Source organism: Protobothrops mucrosquamatus, unplaced genomic scaffold (genome assembly GCF_001527695.2).
Source record: "Protobothrops mucrosquamatus isolate PMUCROS unplaced genomic scaffold, P.Mucros_1.0 scaffold9254, whole genome shotgun sequence".
Lineage (NCBI taxonomy): Eukaryota > Metazoa > Chordata > Lepidosauria > Squamata > Viperidae > Protobothrops > Protobothrops mucrosquamatus.
Genome location: NW_015395046.1, coordinates 1 through 10,806, shown reverse-complemented (window position 1 = coordinate 10,806; position 10,806 = coordinate 1). Strand labels below are relative to the sequence as shown.

General features: G+C 40.9%; 1 protein-coding gene across 1 annotated transcript; it reads left to right on the top strand.

The window, feature by feature from the left end:
- Nucleotides 1–510: 510 nt before the first annotated feature.
- LOC107300941 (semaphorin-3D-like) lies at nt 511–9,346 on the top strand (the record flags this gene model as incomplete). The annotated part of the gene is made up of 8 exons (XM_015830221.1): nt 511–625; nt 743–812; nt 1,935–2,079; nt 2,546–2,768; nt 6,197–6,285; nt 7,468–7,509; nt 8,660–8,817; nt 9,282–9,346. Coding segments are annotated over 8 exons (907 nt in total), but the record flags the coding sequence as incomplete, so codon positions are not given.
- Between the last annotated feature and the right edge of the window lie 1,460 nt (nt 9,347–10,806).

The following is a 10,806-nucleotide window of genomic DNA, read 5'->3' as shown; positions in this document are numbered from 1 at the left end:
TCAAGAAACAAGTATTTGCCAAAAGCTCACGTCCTTTAAGGGACTTCAGCCGAGGATGGATCCTATCCATATGGTGAATGCTACAGATTTAAAACACCTGGATAAAACATGCACTGGAAACAAGTTCAAATTCCTTTAATTTAACTCTGCATCATTTCTCTAGGAAAAACAGTGAAAGTACAGTAGCTCTAAGTATCTGCCTCTCTCTTAATGATTGCACAGCATTCACCACCTTGTGTTTTAAGAAAGACCCCTTAAATTGTAAACATGATGCAATGGATGTATTCAAAGTAATCACTTGCAGTGTTTCTCAACCTTGACAATTTTAAGGCATGTGGACTTCAACTCCCAGAATTCCACAGCCAGCATTGCTGGCTGTGGAATTCTGGGAGTTGAAGTCCACATGCCTTAAAATTGTCAAGGTTGAGAAACACTGACTTAGAGTACTGGAGAGCAGTTGTGGGTGGACATGAAAATTATGCTTGACCTATTCCTGCTTCTGTTTGGCAGAATGATATTGGTGGGAAGCATAGCCTTATCAATCGCTGGAGCACTTTTCTTAAAGCACGGCTGATTTGCTCTATACCAGGTCTCCAGGGCACCGAAACACATTTTGATCAACTAGGTAAGGTTGCTTGCCTATTAAGAGCTGCCATTTCTAGAATAGAATCTGTCATCATAAGGTTGTAAGGGAATCATTCAAAGCTCTTCCCTGAGTTGGGTGTGTCCTGCTGTATTCTAGAAGACGTCTTCCTCCTTGAAACCCGTAACATACAGAACCCTCTGGTTTATGGCCTCTTCACGGTTTCCAGGTAAGTGGAAAACATGTACAATGAATATGACAAAAGAAAAAGAATTGCTTGTGCCCATGGATCAGCAGGAATGAGGATAGTACTTATTATACCAATAGCAGTGATGGCGAACCTTTTAAAGACCGAGTGCCCAAAAACTGGCCCTGCCCCCGCTCCATCCCCTGCCCCACTCCCGCTTTGCCCCCACCCCGCCTGCCCGCAGGGCCACTCACTGCCTCCAGGGCCCGCCGCAGATCACCCAGCAGCACCATGGCGGCCACGCCCTCTGCCCGCGCCCCGCAGCATCAACTGTGCCCAATGGGGCGTGAGGGCAGAGTCTTGTCTACGCTGTCTGGCTGCCATGTCCTTGGCTGCACTGATCCGCGTGGGCCATGCTCAGCAACTCTCCTCCAGGGGGCTGCTGGTGAGGAGGGGGTCATGGGGGGAGGCAAGGCTGGGGCAACAGTATGTGTGCCCAAGAGAAGGCTCCGAGTGGCGCCTCTGGCACCCGTGCCATAGGTTCGCCACCACTGCCAATAGTATAAGGCTTCCTGCTTTAGCTGGGGGTTGGACTAGAAGATCTACAAGGTCCCTTCCAACTCTGTTATTCTGTTACTTCAGTTATAGAAGGCATGCACACTAATCCATCCGAATGGCTTTGAGCTGATACACTGAAATAGGATTCTGCAGTAGGTCTTTCAAGTTCCTGCAGAAATTGTGCCTGTCGCCATATCCTACCTGGCAGGATGAAGCTGAGGAATGGATTTCATGCAGTTTTCAACTGCTGGGAAGAACTAAAGCAGTGATCCCCATGTGTTGAATCTCAGCTCCCATAATCTTCAGCTTTAACCGAGTTAAGGAATGACCTAGAAGGAAATTGGTGAAGACAAAAGCCTCCTGTTAAAGATGAGAGAACAGTGAGAATGCTTTTGAAATAAAATGGCTTTCTGAAGGTCATCTTCTCTAAGGCCACCTCAGGCCTTCATCTTCCAGCTTAACGACCTTTAAATATGTTAAAAAATATTTTCTAAGGTAGAAATCTTTCAAAGGCATGGTTTTGCAGAGTTGTACAAAGAAATATCTCTTGGAGTGATTTATGTATCAATACTATCCATCTCCCTACATTATTTTTTTCTTTCACAGTGGCATTTTTAGTGGTTCTGCAGTGTGTGTTTATTCCCTGGCAGCCATTCGGGCTGCCTTCAATGGACCTTTTGCACACAAGGAAGGCTTCGATTATCAGTGGGCTGAATATAAAGGACGGATCCCTTACCCTCGTCCTGGAACAGTATGTACAGAAAACTTGCTTTAGTCACTTTTTCTCTGTCACATAAAGACTGACTAGGCAAAACAGCTGCTGCTGTTCAGACTTAAAACTACTATGGGTTATTGTCTCTTCCCACCTGGGCAACAAGGGCTCTTCAAGCCCTCTTTTTCCCTGCATGATTCATTTCTGATATGGGTGCTGGATCCACTCATGGGTCCCACAAATGGTTGTGAAGCAGTTTGTCCCAGGCAGTGCCACCAAGTAGGGAGGCTTCAGAAAATGCAGAAGTGGTCACATCCTACAAAAACGATTGTGCCATAGGCTATCACAGATGACAATTTATGAAAAACTGCATGCCACAAAGGCAATTAGGCTGGACTCTAATATTAGTGGATTTAGCTACCGTAAATCACAAGACTATGTGTCATGGAGTTGACTGTTAATCCTCTTGCACCAGTCCCTTTTCAATATCTGTTCTTCCTGCCAGTGTCCCAGTGAAACATATGACCCATTCCTGCAGTCAACCAAGGACTTCCCTGATGAAGTGATTAGCTTCATGCGTACTCATCATCTGATGTGGGACCCCATCTATCCACTCCACAGGAAGCCTGTTCTGATCAGAGTCAATGTGCCTTTCAACATCCGGCATCTGTTGGTGGACAGAGTGGAGACAGAGGCTGGACATGTTGATGTCCTCTTCCTTGGAACAGGTAGAGGAGTTCAAGCAAGGATGTTCTGATTTTACTGTAAGACACAGCTTGAAATGTGATTTGACTTATTCAACTCAAAAAGGAAAGGAAAGAAAGAACTGGACTGTAATGTTAAGTGTACAAGTCTCTCTGTTTAATCAGAGAGTAATGTAATCAGCAACACTATGGTTTTTCTAGGATTATTCACTTTCAACAGCAAATATTGCATGAGACGTTAAAAATAAAGATGAGTAGAACCTGAGCCTTTGTGTTGAGATGCAGGGGCATTATCTAAATTGGGCAACAACTGGTTGATGATAATTTGAGGGAGGAGACTCATGATGGAAGCAGCTCCCCCCCTTTACATTTGTATTGTGGAGGGAAAATAACAACAACAATAATAATAATAATAATAATACTCATCATCATATTTGATTGTCTTGCCAATATGAGCAATCAGTCAGGTGCTTAGACTGGATTTGGCATTTTTATCCACCTATGGAGTCCTTCCCAAAAGTTTGGGATAGACAGTTGTGGCTGTCTGATGGTGTTAAAGGTTGATGCAGGGCAATCATGGGGAATTGGAATAATAGGGAGACAACTTAATGAATACAAATGGGCTAGTCTTTCCAAAAAAATGGCAATTAAATGGTCTCCTTCATTTCAAATAACATATATAATAATAGAGGGAGATCTATTTGACGATCTAAAAACACTGATATGGAAGCCTAGTTGGCAAAGGAAGAAAGCCAGAATGAAGCTGAAGAAAATTGGGGTTTTGATTTATTAGAGGGGATTTCATATTATTAATTAGAGGGTTAAAGGGAGAAGTTGAGATAAGGGGAATTCTGTTCATTAGATTTAAAATATTTGGAAATTAGTTGAAAATAAGGATTTTATCTGTTTAATATTTAAAAATTAGACCTAAAAGAAAAAAAATATTATGAATATATTTGATTTATTGATTAACCCAGGTGGTATATATAATGGTTTTGATTTATTAAAGGGGATATTGTATTATTAAGTAGATGATTTAATATGGTGGGAAATAGATAACTTTTAGGAAATAGAACAAGATTATATTCAAATAGATAAAATGTGTATTTTGGATATTAGATTTTGTTATGAATTGAGATAAGAGAAATCTTTGTTACCTGAAAATTATAAATATCAAAGGTTAAATTGGAATATTGATGGGAAACTAAAAATTGGGGAAAAATTAATAACAGGATATGGATTGTTTCTGAAGATTGAAATGTAAAAAATAATTAAGACGTATAAGCTAAAAATGTATTGATAAATGTAATAATGATGTTTTTACTGAGTTGATATGATAAGAACTGTATTAGCTTAAATACGAGACAGTAAATGTTAAAGGAAAAAGAGAGGAAATATTTGATGTTGTAACTTGAGATTTGTACTAAAGATTTTGTTATCGAACTATTGATTAACCCAGCCACCATGTTGCTTTTTAAATACTTAAATGTAAAATTAGAAAATTAATAAAATATTATATATATAAAAAAGGTTGATGCAGGATATAAGCTGTTCCAAGTAATGCTGCCTTCTGCAATTGACTGAGGGTGATTTTATCAACGACAGTGGTGTTTAAGACACCATTATAAAGAGCTGTGATGGTGCAGTGGTTAGAGTGCAATATTGCAGGCTAACTCTGCTGACAGCCAGCAGTTCGATCCTGACTGGCTCAAGGTTGACTTAGCCTTCCATCATTTCGAGGTTGGAAAAATGAGGACCCAAATTGTTGGGGAAAATATGCTGACTCTGTAAACCACTTAGGGAGGGCTGTAAAACACTATAAAGCAGTATATAAGTCTAAATGCTACAGTGTTATTGCTATGAAGTGGTGCTCCAGAAGTTTGAGATTGCACATACCTATTTTTGTTGGTACTATGGTTGGTGTTTGTTTTTTTTTTGCCGCAGTCATTCTACTTCTATTTTCGGATCTTTGTATTTTGTGATTTCCCCCAGTTCTTTCTCTTCTGTTCTCCTGTTCTCCAGGTGCTGCCAGCTCCACTAATTAAAAAATTAAAATTAAAAAAGTTGCCTGGTTTTTATTTTATTATTTTATTTCATTTCATTTTTTTGCTCTGGAATCATCTTCTCCCCACTCCTTTTTCTTGTAGGAGTTGTAGAAGGATTCCACTCTGCCATCATTGTTTCAGAGAAGCAATGCAGTTCTGCTGTGATAGCTGCTTTTCCTTCTCCTTTACTGACAAGCTTATCACTTATCACATCTATCTTGGCTCAGGGTAGCAGTTGGGATTGTTTATATACTTCAATACTATTTATTCGCTTCAGAGGCCTGGTTACAATTCCCTTGTTAAATAATTGAAATTAAATGAGACCCTTTTGAGTCAGACTATTGAAGTATTTACAGAGCCTCTAAAACAGGGGTCCTCAACCTTGGCAACTTTAAGACTTGTGGACTTCAACTCCCAGAATTCCTCAGCCAGCAAAGCTGGCTGAGGGATTCTGGGAGTTGAAGTCCACAAGTCTTAAAGTTGCCAAGGTTGAGAACCCCTGCTCTAAAACAATAAATTAGTGGTAAGCAATTGATAGCTGCCACTTTAAAATATATTAAAAAACATAAAACAGTGTTGAAATAATAGAATTTCCTTTTCAACCAAAAAAAATATGAAAGCACCAATTCATTGCATTACGCCTAACAAAATGATGTTAGGAATACTTCCCAAAAAACATAAAATACAGCAAAGAAAATAGCATAATGATTTTGCTGGATGAGGATTTTTTTCTCAGAAAAGCTATGATAGGACTAGGAAAATATATGGAACGGGTAACAAAATGGCCCTCATTCTGAAATACATTCATTGTCTCATGGTCCCTGTATGAATTACATAACATAAGAAGGTGTATTGCATGAAATTAATGATGTTGCTATTTTATTTATTGAAAATATTCTGGAAAACAACCCATCACATAGTTCAAATGCTTTGATGAATGAAAATATGTTCAGTTTGCCCGTAAATTGTCCTAAAATTAGCTTTTTTATATAAATCTCATGCAAAGATGATGCATGTTAGGAAAGGACCTCTCCCTGAGATAACTAAACACATAATCCACATGGAGTGGCCTGATCCTTCACAGTCTCACTTGCATAGCTAGAGAGAGCTATCTGAGAGAAGGCATCCTCAGAAATCAGGATAACTCCAGTACCTTGGTGGATAAGATTATCCATAGATGCAGTCCTGCAGCCACAATCTTTTGAGCTTCTTCAGTATGTTAGGTGATCCTGAAACAATGAAGAAGAATATGGAAAATAGATCCGTTTTGGCCCATTTCTTTTTAACTCTTCCAGAAATGGATTTGCTCTCATATTGAATCTTCTGCCTGGTAATAATTCCATGCAGCCACAGGGGTACTCCCACCCAAAGTCCTCTTCACATACTTTTTTGTTTGGCTTCTCACAGATGAGGGCAAAGTACTTAAGGTGGGCATCTCCAACCGAGAAGGCCGAGGGTCTCAGGAGATCAGCTTGGAAGAGATCCAGGTTTCAAAGGTAATCAGAATACCTCTGTTACTCTTAAAACCTTTGTGGGCTGGAGTTGTCTAGAAAGGTTCAATTTCCTGTGATCCGGTGCATCGATTTGTGCTATTAATTTAATCCATGAGCCAGAAGTCAAAGTAATTATTTGTTAAGGCAAGATCTAAAGAAGTCAAGCATGACGTTGATGAGAACAATCAAGTATCATGTCTACATATACAGAGAGTGAAAATGAAAATCATGAATCCAGCTAATGTTTCCTATAATATAGCCTATCACTTATCTGTCTCTTGATATATAAGCTGTTCCATATCACGGGGCTGTGGTGTTAAAACTCAAAAGGGGAGGATGTAAAAGATTGTAAACCAAGAATAAACAATCTTTTGGGACAACAAGAACTACAGGACCTGGATAGGGTCAATTAGGATTTACTATCTGTAAAAAAAAAGTGACAAACCTTCCGTCCCAGTTTTTTTTAAAAAAACTCTAGAACAGTGTCCCTATAACATTAGAGAGACTGACCCATTCTACTGAATAAGTAGAAATCAGGTTTTGCTTCCCATAAATGCTTCTCTTATGTAATCCTACCTTTATGAAGGAATAATAAATGAAAATTAGGCTATATCTAATTTTCATTCTCTTAAGGGTTTGGAGGAACTAAATAATGTCTGATTTGTTAGCTGGACTCAAGATATCTGGGGTGAAGTTTTTTTCTTGACTATTGCTAACGAGGATCAGTTTCCCTGTAGAGACTGATTTTTGTTTGCCACTTTTCTACATCTCTTTAATGTCATCTGCTGCTCCACCCAAATCTGGTAGCCCTGCATGCACGGACATTGTGGACATTGTTGCAGTGCTGGCCAAGAGTGTGAAAGCAACATCAGATCAGGAAATGATGTCACTTGATTAATGGCCCAGGTTGTCCCTGTCTATCACAGAAGGTTTCCAGGAACAGAAAATTTTAATTTATAGCCCTGCAAAAATCCAGACGACCACTAGATGGCAGCAGAGAAGTCTGGAGAAAACCTTAACTCTTTCTACCCTCTGGTTGTCGTCATGATTGTGAAGCACGTATGTGGCATGCCTAGGCTCAGGCACCAGTCTAAAGTTTGTGTGGAACCCGGGGATGCGGGCATCCAATTCAAAATGGAATTTAGAGTATCATTGCAAAATGCTGCTGTTTTCTGTTTCTTGCAGGTGCCATCAGCTATCCTAGACATGCAATTTTCCCTAAAGCGGGTAAGGCAGCATTTGTTATACTAATTGTAAGCTCTCCCAAAGAGGCTTTTCCACGAGGCAACTGGACTTTCCTTGTTTTTCTTCGAAGATGTTTCGCTTCCAAGCTGAAGAAGCTTCTTGGATGAGAAGCGAAAAGTCTTCAAAGAAAAACAAGAAAGTCCAGTTGCCTCATGGAAAAGCGTCTTTGGGATAACTATGACCTGGATGACTGAGAATCTCCATATACACTAAGCTGTTTTCTTCAAGGCAAAGGGGGACAGCTGAACCCCAAAGGCATCTTCCCATATCTCAAACCTTTAGAGCAGTGATGGCGAACCTTTTAGAGACCGAGTGCCCAAAACCTGGCTCCACGCCTGCTCCGCCCCCACACCGCCTGCCTGCAGGGCCACTCACCGCCTCCAGGGCCTGCCACAGATCACCCAGGCAGCCCAGCAGCGCCATGGTGGCCATGCGTTCTGCCCACGCTCCACAGCATCAACTGTGCACAATGGGACGTGAGGGCAAAGACTTGTCTACGCTGCCTGGCTGCCATGTCCTTGGCTGCGCTACTCTGCATGGGCCACGCTCGGGGGCGACTCTCCAGGGGGGCTGCTGGTGAGGAGGTGGTCGCAGGGGGAGGCAAGGCTGGGGCAACAGCACATGTGCCCACAGAGAGGGCTCCGAGTGCCACCTCTGGCACCCATGCCATAGGTTCGCCACCACTGCTTTAGAGCAACCTCCCAGAGTCCTGCCAGAGAGTTTTAAGTAACAATTTTTAACTTGTCAGAAAGAGAAATGATTACATGCATGAACAAAGAGTAATCAATGTAACTATCTGCATAAGACATATACTAAATATCACTTTTAACTCCATTAAATGAAGTATTGGGGGAGGGGTGTTGTCCAGTCCCTAAAATTACTTTGGACAGTCTTGCCCCTTTGACTCATTTCTCAAAGGCCAATATTAAAAGATCCTTAATATTAAATATTAACATTTAAATAAATCCTTTTCATATTTCCTATTAGCTTAAGAAAAGCATCTTCTCTATCGCCTTTTCCTGGCCCTCCCCCCAACATTTTTGCCCCAGAGTTTCGAGGGAGGGGAGGCTGCAGCCTCCAGGGTGTTACAATAAGTTGCATGGCCGTATTTCTGCCCTGTCCCTTTGAGCAGCAGGAACTTCTCGTGAGCACTGCGAAAGGGCTGGTGCAGCTCTCCATGTATCGCTGTGAACTCTACGGCAAAACTTGTGCCGACTGCTGCCTTGCTAGAGATCCGTACTGCACCTGGGATGGCAAGTCCTGCAGGGCCGTTCTGCTCACTAAGAAAAGGTGAGAAGTTTCCCCCCTTTGCCCCTTCTGCTTTGCAAAGGGGGCCTTTCCCCCCTTTATAACTGGGCCACTTTCTTGCAGCCAAGAATTACATTTTTAATTTTGGGGGTATCCAAGGACCACAGATGTGATATCACTTTGTTGGGGTAGGCAGGGGCAAATTTCCAGATTTCTAAACATGGTTTTTTTTGGGGGGGTAGTTTTTAAAAGCAAATGGATACTTTTAAGTTAGGCCATTCTGCTCTTAATCATTTTGCACCATCACCGTACGTGGGAAGATTCAGCCCAGCTTTTGGGTTGTTCAGAGGCTTTCAGGGATATACAGGTTAAGACATTCATTTTGCTCCAATGCCATTTCCTTAAGTTGACACATGATACAGGCCACACTGCCTGTTAATTCCCTTGAGCACTCAAGGCCCCTGAGCATCCTGGCTAAGTGCATGCATTAACTGTCTCTTTTGCAGGCGTGCACAGTGCCCAAACGTGCTGAAGACCAATCCAATCAGTCAGTGCCTGGATGCTGCAAAAGGTGAGTTAAGGAGCCCTTCTTTAAGCAGCAGGAACTTACAATCAGAATGTACAAAGAGCACTGGATAAAATTTGGAAGCAAACTCCTGCTACAACTCCTCTTCCCACTCTGTCTTAGCATTTGCTTTTATAAGCTTCAAAAAGACTGGACCAGAGGCTGCCTCTGGTTGTCAGCCCATCTTTGAAAACACCAGGATGTGGTTTTATTTATTTATTTATTTATTTATTACATTTATACCCCGCCCTTCTCCTGGTGGACTCAGGGCGGTTCAATTAGCCAGCAGCTGGAACACAAAGTTGGATGTCTGGGAGTGCAGTTTGAGGGAATGTGGAAGCTCATCTGCATGACTGTGGCTGCTTTTGAAAGGAGCAGACAGCAACAACTTCATTCTCTCCTGTATTTCTTTTATAGCACCTGCAATTATTTCCTGCCAGTAAATTTCTGTTGAATCTGAATGGAGGGAGGGGACCACCAGCCAATAGCAAGAAAACACATGTAATGCTTATTACAGTTCAATCTGCAAGAGTTGAGAAAATAATGTAATGGATAACAACCACCTTGAATACCTCTCTCACTGTAGTGGAGTTGCCTCCTTAACTTCTTTACAAATATTGAGCCTAGTATCATCTACATAACGCTCCGGACTTTATCTGATGATGGGCTGAATCCGAGGATGCTGAATTGGTCAGCAGAATGCAAGGTGTATTATAAGGACAGGGGCATCTGCCAGGACAGGCTCACAAAAATCAAGATGGTGCACATAATAAAAGGGAGGGTTTGATGGTACAGTCACAACCACCATCTTTACTCTTTTGATCCCTGTCTGCAAAAACCCCGGGCAAAAATACCTAAAAATCTGCCCTTGGTTTAGAAATTTGCTCTTTAAGGATTAATTAATTCAAGCTCAAAGTTAATTATTACCTGGAAGGGTTTAAACACTGACTGGATTCATCCATCACATTAAGCCAAACAATTTTTTTCTTTAGGAGTACAATGGAATGAGTAAACTTAACACATTTTGGGTTAGCATTATATGCAAAGCAGATCATCTGGCTGGTTAAAAAAAATGTACCGTATTTCAAAAAGGCTCAACTCTTACTTTCCTTATAGTTTTAGTAAGACAGACATACCTTATGTATTAAATTCAGAATAGACTTACTAAAGAATAGTTAATAAATATAGTAAAGTTATATAAATACTATACATATACTCAAAGTTAAGCCAAGAATTTTACTACCCCAAAATGGGTTTGACTTGTCTACAGAAAAGCTTATCTGCAAGGAGTTACACTTATACTTTTTAAAGTACCTGCATATAATTGCGGATAAGCTGAACAAAAAAATACCATATAAATTGTGCCAGCCATGGATAAGCAAATTGTGAATATTTTAAATGGAATATGTTCTGGAAAACAACATTTATTGGTACAAAATATAAAAACAAATGAAATACTTCAGAGA